Source organism: Galendromus occidentalis, unplaced genomic scaffold (genome assembly GCF_000255335.2).
Source record: "Galendromus occidentalis unplaced genomic scaffold, Mocc_1.1 scf7180000077116, whole genome shotgun sequence".
In the NCBI taxonomy this organism is placed as follows: Eukaryota; Metazoa; Arthropoda; class Arachnida; order Mesostigmata; family Phytoseiidae; genus Galendromus; species Galendromus occidentalis.
Genome location: NW_003805104.1, coordinates 241809 through 260297, shown reverse-complemented (window position 1 = coordinate 260297; position 18489 = coordinate 241809). Strand labels below are relative to the sequence as shown.

Genomic DNA, 18489 nt, shown 5'->3' with positions numbered 1-18489 from the left:
TAGAGCGAAGAGAACGAAGAAAAAACAGCCCAATTATCCTACCAAACTATCTATCTTTTCATTTCTTAATCAATATCCGTGATCGAAACGTCCATCCATTCACCCGTTTCTCTGATGAACGACTTCCGTCGCTTCGGAATTACATTCAGGAACTCAGCTCCGGGGTTAGGGGGTAGCTGTTCGGAGACAATATATCGAAGAATGATACTTTGAGCTCTTTCCGTAGAAGTGGGAAACGGGATGTATTTTTCCCCGAATTGTGTTTGGGTGTGTGATTGAGTGACTGATAGGTTGACGAATGCTGGATCTTTCCCCCCGCTGATAATAATGTGAAAATAAATCCAACCTCTTTCTTACGACGTGAATATTCGTGATCTCACGTGAAATACCCCGAAACGAACTCAGGAGAGGTGATCGTTTTCATAGGCAAGTAATCGAATGAATGGAAGGATGTTTTCCTGAGGATATGTCGTTGGAAAGTCACGAAACTGGAGTGATATATTCCTTTTGCTTTTATTCACTATATACAGAGTGACAGTTCGCGTCAGCGAGATGCCCGTAGGCGGATGCCGAAGCTAAAATGTCATATATTTTTTCATTAAATAAGTTCAACATTTAATTATTCACACCCGTGAACTCACGCGGTTTCATGGATTCGTATTCGATGCGACTGGCTCGACGAGCTATGCTCGATGACGTCAGAATCCCTCTCTCAGTCGGACTCGGGGAGGAACCGGATAATTGTTCGATCAGCTATTCAACACCGATGGCTGGGGGCGTTTGGCCTTAAATCGGGGATAGAGTCTATTCGACCGATCAAGATACTTCATAAATTACATCAGATCTTTCTTGGAATGGAAGACTATGCAGCCGCTGCAGCAGCTCCAGGATTCTCTCTCCAGAATACAAGGTTCGGACCTTGTATGCTTTGGCACGAGACCCGAGGGTTCCTGTAACATACGAAGCAAAATATTGGTACCACGCATGAGGGTCGCTTTGCTTTGCGAGAATGTTGGGTGACCTCGAGACGGTTGCAGGAGGAGGTTGCACTTACAGGAACGGATCGTATAGGTCGAGAACATTTTTAGTGACGAATTTAGTCGTATCCATGTTCTCGCACATGATCTTCGCCAGGGAGGCTTTCCGCAGTTCGGCTAGTTGTCCCTCGGTGAACTTCACAGAATGCTCATCATTCTCATGCCAATATCTGCAGGAAATGATGAAGTTTATCATTGAGCTCGACGGCATCTATCCGACATGGTTGCAGAGTGATTAGTCCCTCACGGGGAAATTCCTCCGTGAGCGTTCTCACCTGTCACATCGACGTAATCGTTGGAATTGGAAACCGATTATACACGCGAAAGTGGGGCCCACCACCCCACCGGGAAGGGGGATTTCGGAGAGACCTCCGGAGAACAGGTCTATGTCGTCAACATGTCTGTAATGCAAATAATTACGAACTGAGTCATTTTGAGCTCGATCTTCTCGGAAATCGTCGAACGTGATTCTCGTCGATTCCGGAGTCGTCGTCAGCGAGGATACGCACCTGTAGACATTGGATAAGCCTCTGATAGCGTTCGGATTGACCTCCCCTTGTAGATCCTGGAATGATCTCAGACGCGGCTTCCCGCAAAATTCACGATAATCATTGTAGCCGCGGATGCCGTGATCGCGGCCTCTTTGCAAGTTGATAGCTATGAGATCAAGACCCGAGAAAGGAATGCTCTTCGATTCGAACAGGTGTTCCGTCACCATGTTTGTCACATGATTGTCGAAATTTTCCATGGCAGTTGCCATGAGCCCTCTCACGATCTGGTCCAATTGGTCACCTAGAACGAATGGGATACATTTCATTCGAGAGCGGTCCAAAGCACTTGTCTCGCACCGATGCGATTGAGCAGGACATATCAGACTCGTGTTCGGATCTCGGCTCGGGGGCGTTTTTCTGCAACAGGCGACTCACGTTTGTAGAGGACTTGCGAGTTGAAGAAGGCGTCGGTCAGCTTGATCCTTCCGATCTCGTTGTAGGCGGGACCGAGCAGCTTGAACGCAGGGGGCAGCAGCGTGTGACCGAAGCGGAAGGCCGCAGTGGCGAACTCGTTGAAGACACCGACGTCGCAAGTGGGATCGTAGCCCGCATAATAACCCGAGTCCAGAAGATTCAAACCCCATTGGCTCACGGCCTCCCAGCCGAGAACTCTCGGTAGCCATTCGCTGTAGATGACCCGCTGATACATGGCAGTCAGAATTCTTCGAGCTTCTTGGAATGAACGTTCGTCGTCCCAATGGGGATTTAAACGCGAGAGCTCCAGCGAGATACGATTGTGTTCCCTTGCGAAAATCGTGTGCATCGATGTGAGGGCCGGCTGTTCGGAGACTCTCGTATCACCGGCGATGAAGCATCGGTCGTTCGAGGACAGACAATCGGCCGCTCCTGAGATCTCCGGCAGGAGAGGTTTCAGCGAAGGGTCAGCGGGATGAGCCGACATGTTCAGCTGCCCGTCTCGTAGCAAGCGGAGTTCCTCTCGAGCGCAATTATCGGAGCCGTAAACGGTGGAGAGATCGAGGAAACCTGAAAACGGACGGGAGGCGGTGCATTTAAACGCTGTCAACATGTCAAAATGCATACGTCGAGCTCATTCGTCGAGGATTCCAGCCTACCTGTGACTTGATTTATCTGTTCTCGAGATCCGAGCGTTCGTTGACCGCTCATCGAACGCGTGAACGGCAAGCACAGCGGTCGGCCGCTCTTCGCTGATACCGAAGGGAAGAACGGGTCGCCATGGGGTATGGTTATCGGGAAACATTCTTGGTGGTTCTCCTTCAGGGGCGAATCGCATTTTCGGCATTTCAGAGTGGATTCGTTCGGACCCTCACTCAGAGGCGTATGAGCAACGTCGTGGTCCATGAATTGACCCATCTGCATCAGCATCTGAGTATATTTCTGATGAGGCACCGAAAGATCGCTGTGGACTGCGGCGGACACGACTCGACTCGGAGGAAGTGGCGAACCCAGCACCGAAGTTTGCCTGGCGGCGCTGATGTTATCGTCGTACTTCGAAGGAATTATCCTCCTGAACGAGTGGGACACTTTACCGAAATTGGGGCTTCGTAGATTATTGCAACGGCCGGACATCGTTCTGAAAGGAGTTCTCGGATTGCACGGCTGGAGACGTGTCGGTTCGCAAGCGGCCGGCTCCTCGAACTCCCGGTGGAATTTGCTCAGATCGACGTGTCTCAAGGCAGGAATGAAGTTGTCATCGATGGTACGTCGCTTGTCTCGGCCGAGTTCGTTCATGAGCTTCTTGGTGGCGAGCTCCAGTACTTCGCTCTGGTTGTGGACATTCCGTGAGATACCGTTGGCTCTCATGAAGCCCTTGCCTCGATTGGGTCCGAATCCGCCGTCTCCGTTGATGTTGTCTCTTAGCGCGTTGCTCGCGTCGTTCAGAGCATCGACGACCTGTCCGTTAGCCAGGTTCTTGAGTGGACTCTCCTCTGCCCACGGTTCCAGATTCACGGAGCTCAGGAGACGATCACCGCAAGACTGTAGATTATTCAACCAGGGATCTGGCAGCTGCATGACTCGCGGCTGGATAACTCCCCCGTGGAACACGTTGTCACAAATTATCCTCGCCAACGATGTCTTGCGGATTTCTTGGAGTTGATCTTTCGTCAGGGAGCTCGGCTGTCCGGGGTTTTCGTACCAGAACCTATCAGAAATACGCAGATGCCGGAACTGGTGGGCGTAGACGCAAGCCAGCGTGGGACCGACCAGCCCGCCCTCGACGGGAGTTTCGGCCAGGGCTGCGACAATCAGGTCGATATCGTTCACATCGTCGTAGAGCTCAGCTAATTTCAACGCGATTTCTTTATCCATCACTTGGGCGAGATTCTCGAACGTCTCGATGTTCCTCAGCCCACAGAACTGTCGCCATTTCGTGTATCCTGCCAAACCATGGTCCCGACTCTGTTGGATCGAGATCGCTGCGAGATCGAGACCCGGCTGACCCGGCTCCGAAGCGAACATGTCGTGCGTCACGTGAGAACTGAAGAAGGCGTCCATCCTCTGGGCGCGTTGCATCAAGGCGCCTGCGACGTACTGTTTGAATCTGTTCGAGTTGTAAAGATCTTGCGGACGGAACGCGGTCTCCGTCGAGGATATGGAACCGAGTTTACGGAAACGAACCGCGTCGAAGAGCTCGTTGTTGCTCGGCATGGCTGAAAGAAGAGCCCAGAGACCGATCGTTCCCATGACGTTCGTGACACCCGGCAGACGCTTATGGTCGTAACCCGAGAAATAGCCGTTGCTGTCCATGCGGAGCCCGAATCTCTCCACGACCTCGGGACCTACGAGTGTAGGGAGGAGTTCGTTGTAGGCGATGTGCTGAATTTCGGCACCGACGATTTTCCTGGCCTCCTGGTAGAGTTGCTCATCGTCCCAGGATGGGTTGAGCAGCTTGAGCTCCCTGGCGATCCGATTGTGCTCCCTGATCCAGACGGATGTCATCCACGCCAATCCGATATTCTGATTCATTCGCGGATCACCCGAGCTGAAGCATGGGGCTGTCTTTGTTCCGCGGCAGTCCAGAGACGATGCATCTCCCACCGGGATCTCTTCACCGGCGTCGTTGCGTTGCGTCAGAAGTAGTCCGTTCTCAAACGAACGTAGGAAGCGTGCTTCGGCTTCTGAGGATCCGTAAATCGTCGAACCGTCAATGAAAGACGTAACTTGATTGTTCTGTTCACGGGGTCCTAGACCGCAGGTTTCACGGGGCGCTGTTGACGATCTGACGTAATCCAGACAGCTTTGACCGAAAGATCCATAGAAAGGATCGTTGGCTTCGACTGGGATCTCCATACATTCGGGATGCTTCAGGTGATCGGGGACCCCACAACATTTGAGTCGAGCACCTTGGAAACCTGGAAAATATGAACGCGGCAATCAATGATAATTCCATCCAGATCGGAGAAAAATGCGGAACGATGTCTCCGCTGTCACGTTGACCGAGGTCCGAGCAGCGCTTGTCGCTTTCGGGAGCCCTCGTATTCGAAATTGAATCGGGTCGGGATTGGCGAAGGAAGTTTCACACATTCTGCGCTTCCATCACTTTCGTGAAAGGAACAGATTGAATTTCGAGAACTTCTCAAAAGTCTCATCGTCGATAAAAGTTTCTCAAGCCATCACTGAATGGATCAGACCGCTTACGGACACATTCAGTGGACAAAAACTGAGTTTCTTGTGAAAGTCAGCAAATCGAAACGCAGAGAAAAAGCATGAGCTTACCGGCAGTTTGTGGTGTGTGGGCAACGTCGTGGAATACGAAATGACCGAAAGCGACAGCTACCATCGACGCGTGCTCGTGGGGGATGTCTCTGTCCAGGAACACATTCGACGAGATCTTCCTCGCCGACGGAAGCGGCAAATTGGATCGTGAGACACGCGGAACAGAAACTCCTGTGTTTCGGAAGAAGGCAAAGGGTTAGCGATGTCAGGAGGCCTCACGAGACAAAATACCACTATTGTCTCGTTTTGAAAATTTCGTCAGCTCATTCTCGGCCCCGTTCCCGAGAGAAATTTTGCACCAAGAGCCTGACGGAGAGGGCGCGGATCAGTTTCCTTACCATCAGCGTAAACCGGCGGCAAGAAGCGGAGGAATCTCAAGTTCGCGGAACCCCAGAAAGGGTTTTCAAGGTTGTTGCAGAAACCGTCGTACGAACGGTATCTTTCGGGTGCACATGGTCTGACTCCAATTTTGTATGGACAGTTCAAATCCAGGAAAGTTCGTTTTATATCCACCTGTAGAGTGGAAAGGCATTAGTATCCAGAGTGTCCTCACGTCTATCTTTCAGGCGATCGTTCCTTGAATGATAAGCTTTTTCAGACTGACCTTCGTCAAACCGAATGTGACATCCCGCGGTGACAGATTGAGGTTTTGAGCAACATCTTGAGTCGCGTATTCGGCGATGGACCCAAGCGCCGAAAGATTTTTTGATGCTACTTTCGTTTTCTCTATGGCACCCAAAAACCAGAAAGGTTCTCGTGGGGTGCTGGCGACGCCCGCAGCGAATATGTCGGGCTCAGTCGTGTTGAACAGCAGCTGCTGCCTGAAAATAATTAATTCGGACTTTCAGCAAGAAGTCGAATTAAAATGTAATTCTTCGAAGCCCATTCAAGAAAAAGTCAGACAAAATCTGATATTTTTGAATATCGTCCGATCTATTCTCCCCGGATCAGCTAACAAAAAATATCAGCATCTGTTGCTGCTCCCTCCCCCGAAATCTCGGAAGTTGTGATGGGAGCGCGGATGCGCTGGTGACTAACAGCATAAGAATCAGACAGGATGTACGTACAACAGGAAGCGTCTTTGACGCCAGTAAGTCTATCTGTTTGCCCAGTACGACCACGCGACGCTCCGTGGGCGTAAAACGATGACGTTCACATGGAATACCGGTTGCCGTCCAAATATAAGGCTTCCCGTTATACAACCAAGAGAAAATTCACAGAAGGGATGACGGCCGACCGCCGGCTCGCTTGGCCTTACCGATGGCCCGCAGCAAACGTTCATCGAGCGACAAAAACATCATGAGCGACCGCCGTCACTATTAACGATGTTTCCTCGAAATTCGAAAAATAATATCTATAGCCACGAATGAAAGGAGTATGGAGATACTCTCGTAAAGTCGGCTAGATCTCGAATGGCTGTCAATTTCAATAGAATTTCGCTCGGTCTTTATATATATGGATGCATATAGGCGAGCCGGGATACGAGATCGAATCATGCGAGACCTCCATGATGATGCGACAGTACTGCAACGGAAAACCTCGCTTGGAGAGACGCAACCCCGAGTGAAGAAGCTCAGATGTTTATGTCGCTCCGTGTTTGTGAAGGGGACCGTTGCTGGCAGAACTAACAGTTCGGGAAGGTTGATTGACCGGAAGATGACTCTGAGCGGCAGAGAGGGCTTTGTCCCGTGAAAACGAAGACACTAGGGGCTGCGAATTGATGGAGCACATGGAAATTGGCGACGGCGGCCAGATCGTGCCGATCGTGCAGCGAATGGGAGCCGATCACCGCAAGTTTGCCGTTGCTTTTTCTGAGCGGCAAACGAGGAGTTTTTCCGTCACAGCATTTCGTCTAGCCTGGCAGCTCATAGTTCAGTGACTCCTGGAAATCTGGTCGTCGCTCGACGCTCTGCGACGGCTCCCGAAGTCTAGAAGCCTACAGAGACGAGCTCTTCCAAGCTAGGTTTTTGCCCCCAGAATTATACATTTTCTCTCGCTCCGCACTATCCTGCTTCCAACAGGAGAGTCCCGCCCAGTTTTCGCATTTGCGAGGCGCTGCCCGAGGCGTTTCCTAGGGCGAACCCGGAGTCACTTATCTCCGCGATGGAGCGCAGGTTTCCCACGCACTGGACGCAGCAATATTCGTTGCGAAGGTGAGAAGGAAAATCGAATGCGGGTGCTGTAAATCGCGAACTTATCGCCTGTCCTCCAGAAGAAATCGAAAATTTTTATGTCTCCCATTGAGCTTGGTAGCTCCGGGAATTTCCGATGATCAATCTGCGGCTTCTGGTTGTTCTGAGGAGAGAGTCGAGCAAGAGGAAGCATTCTAGGCGAAGCCGCATGATCGAGGCATACACGTACGCTAAATTTTTCGGCCTTCATGCCTTTCTCTTTTTCTCTCATTGTCAGCTTCTGGATGTCGGCCTCTTCGAGTGAGGGGGGAGTGACGGGGGAGGGGGTGTGATAACTGACTTATCGCTGTAGACCAATCTCCAAATCTGGAGGCGGATTCATGACCCGGAAGTGAAGAATAGTCTACTCGCTCAGTTCACATATTTTCTCCACTTCATCGGTCCCCCTGGTCCCGACTCGCGCTCCTCGGTATGTGAGCCACCGATCTTGAAATTCCGATGCAGATATTAGGATCTGTAGACTTTTCAGAAAAGATCAACGTCGCATGAAGGAATGTATTGTAGATCGTGTGTTACACTTCTATCTTGTATTTCAGTAGCTATTGGTCCGACGACCTTGCACCTACGACCTCGGAAAGCCGGCAGGTCAACATTGTACCGCTGTGGGGTTCGCATCGCCTCCGGCATATTGTCGTGGGCACGCCTTTACCGAGCTGCTTTAGAAGAATGCGACACTTTGGCGAATGTAATGATTTCAAATATTCGTGTGCGTTCGGAAAAAGTGCGTCTTCGAAAGGAATAATTCGACGTCGCTGGAGCCGATCAGAACTTGCGCGGACGTTGCCTCAGACGATCGCTTGCGATTTTCTGGATTTCGGATCTTCGGATTTACTTCGTCTTAGACATTCCGATCCAAGTTTGCTTTCCGTTATGAAAGCATCATTCTTCCATCATTAAGATACCGTCATTGTTCATTCATATCGTCATTATTATCCAATTTCCTCGTAATTTGAAGGATGGTCGCGAGCAGGGCTGCGAATCTATATTTTCAATGTTCGGAACATTTTCCGGGACATCCCCAACGGTCATCTCGGCACCGGACTTGAGAGCGTCCTGGCTTCTAGTGAGAACGATGTCCATCCGACGGTGTGCCGTGTGGCTGGTACAGGATCTTCAATGAACACTGATGACAAAAATAGACAAAAGGAAACGAGCGACCGACCGACGAATAGACATCGGATGCCGCGGGAAGGGCAACCCCAAACAAAGCTTCGCGAAAACAATGAAGATTTGCGGATTGCGCCCTCGTGAATAGATGCTCCGAATGTGGCAAAACCATTGCGAACAACAATATCTCATTGTGGACATTTAGAGGGATGAGTCGAACACGAAACTTCCAGACTCGAAAACATCTTTCGCCGGCTTGGAAAGCATCGAGCTTCATTCAATCGGCTTCCGGTGATTTGGGACCTTCGTGATCGCTCTTCGAACGGGCGGCCGACAGAGACGGGCGATCGTTCTTGGGACCATTCACTGAACATAGTCCGAGGATGTGGTATCTTCGCAAACACAGATCTGAGAACCCTCGATCTGGGGATTATCCCATAAGTTTGGTGCCTTCATCTCTGATTAGCCAGACTGGGGATAGATTCTCCGAGCTGCCCAGAGTCTCGGAGGCCCGCTAGGACCGGTACCCGATACCGATATGTGCCGGATGACTTATTCATGTTCTAGAGCTCAAAGTTCGAGGTCGAATAAGCAACGACGCCGAAAGTGGAGGAGAAGAAATGTATTATCCTCAAGGTAAGCCAATGTCAACCGGCTGTCATCCTGGGGATCCTTCGACCTCGAAAAGAATTCGAAGCGAATTCGCGAACAGGCAGCTATTCTTCGCAGCGGATTGGCGAAAAATTCTGTCGTGAACTGTATCGCATTCGTAGAGCTTTCTTTTCAGTCAGTCGGAAGGCTGGAAGAGCATGAACTTCCTCGCCTCCCAGAATTTTGACAAGACAATTGAAATAATTGCAGCGTGTTCCGACGCTCTGGAAATGTAGTTGTTTTCCGCCGTAGGACCGGCAGCATCCGCGTGGGAGATAAAGATCTGAACCGTTCTCCAGATGCGGCCAGCTGACCGGGAGAGATTGGCGATTTCAACACTGAATACAATGACTGCTTGTACGGTGTGGCTCGTACTTCAACCTATCTCCTACTAATGGGTCGAAATACCGAAGTGTAGCAAGACAGTACCCTGACCCACCTTCGAATGGGCAATACAGCCAAGTACGCTTGATTGAGGGGCTCAGCGCAGTCAGTCAGCCCAATAAGAGACGGCAATCGTCGGTTCGGATCATCATCCAAGTCTTCTGCAGAGACAAACGACTAATGCGATTTCTCTTGATCCCACACAGCGATGCTGCTGGTAGGTGATGCCGTTGTTGTTGTTGCTAGGGTTCGAAAACAGGAAACCATAGAAGAAAACGAAAGAAAGCATGAGGCGAAGTCGACGAGGAAAACGAACAAAAATCCTTCATTTGATCATTGACTCCGATGTCAAGTGAACAGCGCTGACAACAGAACCCTTACGACATGAACGAAAGAGAGAATAATCCGAAGTCAAGAGTGCGGTGGGCCGCGCGGGAGCTTCACCATTCGGACCGAGCGTATGCAAATGGGAGCTCCTTGACCGGAGACGATAGCTCGGCGAAGTCATTCAGAAAGTCCTCGCAGAAGCTCTCCGGGGAACACAAGCCTATCCCTGCAGATTCCGCGTCCCGGACAAGCCGGATCTTCTTTGATATTTGCCGGGATACAATAATCGTATATCAATGGAGCACGATTGCATCAGGAATCGGTGCGAGCTTGCAACCGTGTCCTCACATGTTGGGCGACCCGTTCTGTAACAGGTCGACTTTCACCGTATCCGACAAGCTTTAAGACATTGTACTGCTGTCGGGGCATCCGTGAGAAGGAAGTAATGCCTGTCCGTTTCGAACCCACCGTGATTACCCGGGTCACGCCATGGACGAGCGTGCGAAATCGTGAAGTTCCACATCGCTCTTTGGCCCGGAGAGCGCGCAAGAAGGGAGAAACGTCAGAGCGCCGATTTCCTTCTGAGACGACAACCTGTTCCAAAAATGATATCATCCCTCCGAGGTGGCTCGTCCCGGGTCGGAGTCGGCTCTACGAGGCGGGAAACTGGCTGAATTCGAACGGAAACGCGAACGTGTTCAACTATTAACCAGCTCCGAAACGCCCTTCGGCTCAATGTGCATCCGCAGCTTCTGGAGGTTTCTTCTGTTCGCCCATCGGGATTATAATAGAGCCGCGATGCTTTAGTGATTCAACATGCTTCGTTTGACTGGCACAACAATTAGCAAAGGTCATATCGTCCCTTCTACAGTCTGAGTCGAAGGCTAGACGGCAGTCAAAGTTGACGAATTCCTCAAGTTTCTCCGGAGAGGAGTTCCTCGTTAGCGGGAAAGCCGTTCCAGGACGTCGCTGTCCGTTAAACGAAGTCGAGAACCAGTGAATGAGAACTTTTCCGCCGATAGGGCAGTCGACTCTAACCTCAGCCCAGAGATTATGCCCTCGGCAGACCCGGTAAGGAGTTTGAACCACTTGATGGATGTGTATTCATCCTTGCTCAAGGGAGCCCTGCTATGACATTCAACAGCTGTGATGTGGATGCTGGTCTGCGGAAACACCCACCTCGACTCAATCCACAGTTCACTGGGTTCCGTAAGCCGACCGGAAGAGGGACGAATTTGACGTTTCCCACATGATGATTCGAATTAAGCTCAGGCATTAAATAGTTTCCTCACACTCGCGCATTCTTTGCGCGCAATCACTTTCGGACGACTGTTTCAGAACAAAGAAGACAACAATGTGGCTCCTCAAAGTTAAAAATATATATACATTCATTCGTTGCACCTCTTCCACCCTTTAATTGCGCTAGCGTAACATACGTTACACAAGAGGGATTTGCGGTCGCGTTCGGAGGATATTTTCAGAAACAACTTTTTCGGAAGGGAATTCTTCCACTTGGATATACCCTCAACTAGATTCTTGCCGATGCCGAGTTATCTCATTAATTTGAGCGAGACCTCTGATTTTCTCCGGTGACTTCCCGGTGTCGATACTGTTTCCCAACAACGGCAACAGAAATTGTTTGACCTTTTCACGAGTCGGGCAGATGTTGCATCAATGCACGAGGTGCGGATAACCTTTTTTGTTTCTCCTCTCGAGATATTCAAAACGCGAATGAGTTTGCTCAAGCTGATTCACAGAATATCGACGGTGGTTTCTGCCAAAAATATCCGAAGAGCGCCGGCAGTCGCGGCGTCAGCTGCCATCGTTGATGATCCGACGTTCCTGTCTGGAACTTGGCGAACCAAGAACCTAGTTGACGTGATTTTTTTGGAGTTATATCTATGTACGTACATCAAAAGCAAATAAACGGGCATGTCAAGAAAAGATACAGGGTATTCTGATGTCCGCTCATCGAGCAGTGAAATGACACGCGGATCACGAATTTCGGAAAAGCGACTCTCAGCTCCTTCTGGGACCCTCCCCTCAATCGCAGCTCGCACGGATTTTTCTCTATCCCGGGCACTCCCCCCCCTCCCGCCTCGTCCGTGGCCGATCTCCGTATCGGTTGATTATATTAGGCATGATGATTATGAAAGTCCTTTTAGTGGGCGCTTACGGTACTGATTAGCGGAAGAAACCGTGGGAAAAAAGAACTAGGCAGTCGCAGATGCCATCGGCTATCACCCAGACTCATGATTCCAGTCTTGAGTTGAAAGAGAATGAATGGCTAAATAGGAGGGAATATTCTCGCTGCTTTGACCGCCGCTCTCCCGTGTCGCCGTCAAAGCGTCACCGTCGAAACTCTTGTCTGAACGCTCCGCTCTAAACGTCGCTACCGATTAGCGGATCACTCCTTAGAAGAAAACACTTCGCTTGTGTCCCGTGTATGTCTATGGAACAAGTTCGATCCCGAAGCCTTTTTGAAGCGCCGCGTCTGAATAGTAAAGCGAAAGACGGAAACGTCAGTGAGCGACAGATGAAGTTCCGTGAATCGGCGAGTGAATGCGCTTGACGGAAGTTCACTCAATCTTGAGAATTCATCACTTAACCCATAACACTTCATTCTTCGGTTTTCCCGCTGAGCTTTCAAAAATGAGACCCTTGAAATAGCCGCCTCCCGAGCCTGGAAAATCTCGCGGTCGAGTTCGGATGCGTGCCATCATGGCCGCGGGGCTTTCTCCAACGGGAATCCGCGGGCTTTCATCGAATTTCCCCATGAATCGGGGATTCCTCCATATCCTACCCCCTCTCAGGCGATGGAAAAGAAAATCCAGCTGTTCAGACGAGAAGTCGGACGAATTAATTCGAGATCGAGAGGAGAGCGGGTTGACGGTAAGGTTCGAAGTGCCCGACATGTCGGAAGCTGCCGCGATTTTGTAAATCGTCGGTTTTCACCCGAGCTAACCTCCCACCGGGCGAGCATCTGGGAGGGGGGCATCTGAGACGTCACCCGTGTACCCGTCTCGAGTTCATCGATCAATCGATTCAGATCCATTGCGGAGTGCAATTGAGGTCGATCGCCCATCATGGGGGCTCCCCGATGTTCATTTCATTCCAGAAGAAACTCCGCACGTGTCTGTCGGGTTAGTCAGCCGGAGCTGATCACAGAGGAGTCACAGAATTTCCTCAGATGAATCGCTCAAACTCACAGCCGGTGCAGAACCTCTCTGATCTGAGGACTGCCAGGTGTTTTGTAGAATAGTCTTCATTTCGGGGATATCGCCGAGCAATCCATGCGGGTTCATCAGGCGTGGCTGTTCGCCCTTTTGCTCATCGTTCGCCCGTCTGTTATTTCTCGCCTTCCGCTGGACCGCGACAGCACACGGGCAATGGATTCGACGATTTTTTCTCGCTGTCAGTGAGATTGCATGAGCGGATCATGCAGATGAATTCACAGGCGACGGCTGGTAGCGACTCCGTCAATCAGTCAAATCCATGGTGGTCGTTTCGCCACTGCCGCCTATGGCTGGTATGCCGACTACGGTATTCGAATCGTTGTCATCGCAGGGTGTCTGGATGAGTCGACATCTCCAGAAATCACTCCGAATCACGGAGAATCGACTCGTCGTGAGCGCCGTGTCTTTGCTACCGGGGACGCCACAAGGAAATGAGCCTTGAGACCGACCCCACGCAGAGAACGTCATGGCGCCGCCGTCGCCGTACGAATCCGAGAACGCCCTCCGTGTCGCACGGTAGAGTCTGCATTGATCCTATGGTGAAATGCGGAACATTTTTTCTGAGGTCATCCATCCCCCAGACCGCTCCCACAAGTTACGTCGTCGTCGTCGTCAATCGAATGCGACGCGTATCGTGCAGAGATCCGTCCGTACTCCAGAATCTCTACTCCCGCCAAGAATTGTTGCTCGAGAGAGGATGCGTTCGAACATCACCGGAGTGGAGCTGATGACTTTTCATCGAGGGTGGACCGAGCGAACCCGAGAAAATTTCACCTGTCAGCTCCTGACCGGTTCGGCGAACTCGAGGAACGGCGACCGTCACCGTTTTATCTCTCAACTTTTCAGCGCACTTTTCTCTCCTTCGCGCGAAGTGTATTTTTGCGTTCCGTTCGAAATGACCCTGACACCTGGCAGCGTCCAGCACAACAACGATTTGTAGAACTGTTTGTTCGTGTTTGTTCTATGTTTTCACTTCATGCATCGACTTTTTTTTTTAGCATCGATGAGCCTTGTCTTAGAATCTTCCTTTTCGGAGAAGCATTTTATTCATAGCCCTTCGCCCGAAGCGTCTTACGGGATGCGCGGAAGGATCAGATTCTCTTTCAGCCAATATAACTTCGGCACTCCGCTCCGAGCAGATGGGAGGTGGTCGGACAGAAACACCGCTGTTCAAATTGACGAAAACTCAGGGAGCAAGAATCAGCCGGTCCGACGGCTCAATAGCAGCTTATAGTTCCAAGGGAGGATACGCTCCTGCAGAGCGACGAGAAAAATCGCTGAATACGGGATTTCCCCGAAAATATCATTTGTCTCGTTGCGACATCGAGCGTCCTCTTTGTTCGACTTCGTTGCCTGCTAAATACCAAGGACCTAAAGCTCAGGGTTCGCATGAAAATCACAGCACTCACGCTCTCCGCACTGTGTGCTTTTTGAGAGCACGAATGTCCCCTGATCGAAGATGAAGATGGCATGGGAAGGGTCGTGTGGACGATCGCGAAGATTCGCGAGCTACCTTTTGTAACGTGAGACGTATGTACGTTCGTAGGGAGCGTAGTTTCGGTGTTATGATGCAACTATCTCACACGGTGCCGTGACACGCATCGAAAGTAATTCGCGAAAGTCGAACGAACAAAAGTCTTGAACGATAGGTCCCCAAGAAGCCAGAAAATAGAGTCCTACAATTCACTTAATCTCTTGAAGGAACTCACCTGTGGAATGCTCTGTTGAGCGCCCATTGAAGAAGCTGGGGGTTAACTTGGGCTCTTTGCGCCGATGCGAACGGTTCAGCCAGACAACACAGTATTACCAGTGGAAACAGTAGCAGGTCATTCATCGCTAATGACCCTCGACGCCACTGATTGATGGATTGATCACTTCAGAGCACCCTTCACAGGCCTCCACGGCCACCGAAACGTAGTCGTACGTCCGCCTCGCGCAATCGAAGAGCAACCAGCACGAAATTCACTTAACCAGTTTCGCTTATTTGCTTACTTGTCTGCCTGGTCGCTCGTTCCCGGGCAGCGATAGCTCCTCAACTGAATGACTGGCTGCCTGCACGGCTTTCTTGCTTGTTGGCTGGCTGGCTGACTGCCCGCAGTGGCAACTTGTCTCTTGCCACCACTCACTTGATGATGACCCTTCCCCACGGCTTCTTCTCGGTTTCCATCTTCTGCTTAATCTGTGCTGCACTTCGCCCTCTCCCGGCTAATCGCACTGCTCTGCCGAAGCCCCAGCACTCGTCGGGCACTGGTGATGGGTCGCCGCCTGAACGCTGCATCCGAAGATGAGCGCGGCGCATCTGCCCAGCCGCTGCTGGCACAATCCCACTTCGACGCGAACTTCGTGTAGGAATCCGACGGGGAACTTGAACGGATCCACTGAACTTCGCGAGCTCCGGCACCGATGACCGACACGCTTTCGAGAAACAATCAGTCCACGGCGGCATGCGCTTTTCGAGTCTCCTTCGTCGCACCCAGATACGAATTTCAATATCAGAATTCAAGGAGGAGAACGGAGCTCATCGCCGCGAATTGAAAAATCCGGTTTCCCTCCCTCGATCTGTGAAACGTACAGGGTCAAGACGGATTATCGTCGATCCGGTGAAAACGTTCACTATAAATTTCGAAGACGTAGATGCGCTCTCGCTGCCCCGAGCGCGGTTCCCCGAATGTAAATTGTTCTTTCGTATGTAGATTCGAGAAAGAAAAACGCGCCGACGGAATCCTCCCGTGAATGGTGAACTGATCGGACCACGGATCCTTTTCATTTCACCGCGCTGCCAAGAAAAATCTCCGCTATACCCAGGCATCCCGGAGCTCCCCTATCTCGAGCTCGGTACGAATATTCTCCCGAAATCCGGAAATCCTGGGCCCTGCTGATACGCCCACATACTCATATTGATCCGGGATAGTATTGACGGAATCAACGGACCCGATTTGGAGTCTTTCATCTTCTCAAATTTATTGACCAAGAGTTCGATCGAGCTCTCGTGTCGGCCGTTGTCAAATATTGGTATCTTCGTTTCTTGGAAGCATCTGTTCCGACGAAGTGGATGAGTTCCCGCGTCGGCGTCGCGTCTCCAATGTCAACTTCACGTCTGGCTGCGTCCGACTTCCGCGAAACTTTCACCTCGGCGCCCGCGTAACGGCTTCCCTCGACATTTCGGCCAGCTTCAAACGACTCTCGTCTATTTTCCGTCTGTAACTGCCCGAAGATCGATTTCTACGACTTGCCCGACATTGACTCGGCCCCCGATCCAGTCCTGGAAGAAACGTAAGCGAAGAGATCTCCGATCTAGATGACTGTCTTCGAATTTTCGAGGACGAAATCCCTGCATGGATTGTCCCCGGCACCGAAGATCCGTTGGCTTATTAGGTGATGAATCGGAAGTCCAATCAGAGCACCCCGCGCGAAGAGCCACCCCCACAGAAGTTGTCTCCGAAGCGAGCTCGAATCACCTTCGCCGGACATCAAGGTTCAGTTCATGGGATGGAGAGTATCGCTTTCATCTTCGGCGACCTCCTCGTCATCTCGCACCGTTGAATATCCGGGTTTCGAAAGTCGGAGAAAATCGAGGGATCTGCGACCAAGACATGCGAATCCCGGCTGGCACTTCTGGGTGACATTGGAGCCTGAGGCTTTTTCCGCAGCTCACGGGGATCTAGGAATGCCTGAGGCTGGGGAGTGTTGTGGGTTATTGGAAGTTTTCCGCTCATATTCACGGATACTTCGATCTCTGGAGTTCGGATTCCGAGCTCTCCTTTAATATATCGAATATTGATCTGAGTTTGGCGATGGTTACTTCACAAAGAGTCTACAGCGCGGTGTATCGACCAATTTGGCTCCATGTTCGCGATTCGGATGGAGTATGGGAGCGGGTGATCATTCTTGAGAGCCTGAGGCTCCCCACCCGCCTCGAACAGGCCCCTAGTCCCAGAAGATCCCAACGGCGACCTTGTGAATTGCCCTGCGCCTGGTGACGTTGCCGCTGACAAGGTATCAAGGGGAGATGACGATGGACATGCATCATTAATCAATGACGAACCTTCGTCGGCTATACGGTAATTCATCCAGCATTCCCGAACTCCTTAATCGGAAAATCTTGAGGGGGAAGGCTGATTTATCCTAGCTGACAGAAACGTAAGATCCCGGAAATAGAACGCACTCGAAGAAAAACACTCACTCATCATACACTGAGGTTACTCTAACAAGATCGCTCGATTGGGTACTTCTCGTTCCTGCGGCCAAATGAATACGGGTGCGATGGCACCCCTCCTGTGGCTACCGATATTCTCAGCTATTCCGACAGCTGAGATCGTCGGGACCGGTTCGATGCACGTTCGCATTCGGACCCCAATACGATGAACGCCTCCGGTTGCACGCGTGGGAGCGACTCGAACGGGACACCTTTTGAAATTCATTCTCACTTGACCGAGACTAATTGACTTCAAATAAACTCTCGTCTCGAACGCCCGGACCAGACTGCAGTCTTCCATTCGAGTCGGCTGTTGGCTCGATAATTACAATGAGAAGAATGAGCTACGTTTTCGCGAAGACTACCGAGAAGAAATCGCAGGACTCCCGGAGACAGAGCTCAAAACTGACCGGAGGCTGAGCAGATAAGCCTGATATGAGGCGCCGCGTTGGACCCGGAGAATCAGCACTCAACCCGTGCGATACCTGAGGACTGTTTGGGTAAATGCTAGCGTTCTCCTCCGAAGGAAATCTGGAGAAACTGTCCACGGAAGAACAGGACTATTGGTCGCTCTTGCCCGGGGTCTCCCCGATTCGCTGCGTGAACCATTGGCAGTCTTCGACGACATCGAATCTGCGTTTGTAGAATTCGAAGCCGAGAGGAGCGAGCTTCTGCCAGCTTTAGTTCGCCAGAACATGCTATACTATATGCAGTCCCGGAACCCATGAGGACATGGATGATAGCGTCATTGTCGTTGCTCAAGACTCAGATCAAGCCGATTCCGGAGGGAACAGAGGTTTCCAAGACGAGAGAGTACCAGTTTCGCTCCGTCTGCTCGATTAGAGCTCGGATCTCGAGTCAGACGGTCGAGTCCTCCTCATGTGTGCCTTCGGGACGCCGCCCTCCGAATTACCTGGTAGAGAATCAGGAGCGGATCCAGCTTTTTTTCTTGGGGGGGCCAAGTCATATTTTCAGGGGGGAAAGAGCCGAAAATGATGACGCGCCACCTCGCGGCCCATGCTTTTGTATAGGGATCGAAGATTCTTGGGGGGGGCCATGGCCCCCTGGCCCCCCCCCCTGGATCCGCCACTGTAGAGAATACTGATTTCGTGA

At 51.2% G+C, this 18489-nt stretch overlaps 1 protein-coding gene across 1 annotated transcript; it reads right to left on the bottom strand.

Annotated features, from left to right (window-relative positions):
• Positions 1-667: 667 nt before the first annotated feature.
• Positions 668-15015, bottom strand: LOC100899356 (uncharacterized). Its single transcript, XM_018638589.1, has 10 exons — positions 14891-15015; positions 5889-6105; positions 5623-5797; positions 5285-5455; positions 2662-4920; positions 1964-2572; positions 1547-1829; positions 1313-1438; positions 1055-1207; positions 668-950 (listed from the first exon to the last, which is right to left on the bottom strand). Exons 1-10 carry the CDS (start codon positions 15013-15015, stop codon positions 863-865), a joined length of 4206 nt encoding a protein of 1401 aa, XP_018494105.1. The 3' UTR covers positions 668-862.
• Positions 15016-18489: the final 3474 nt, after the last annotated feature.

Excerpts from the sequence above, each read along its gene's own strand:
- LOC100899356 (XM_018638589.1), bottom strand. The coding sequence starts at position 15,015 with ATGAATGACCTGCTACTGTTTCCACTGGTAATACTGTGTTGTCTGGCT. Across the intron at positions 1,830-1,963 it reads CTCGCAAGTCCTCTACAAAC|GTGACCAATTGGACCAGATC; the intron begins GTGAGTCGCCTG and ends CATTCGTTCTAG. Across the intron at positions 1,439-1,546 it reads GGCTTATCCAATGTCTACAG|ACATGTTGACGACATAGACC; the intron begins GTGCGTATCCTC and ends TTTGCATTACAG.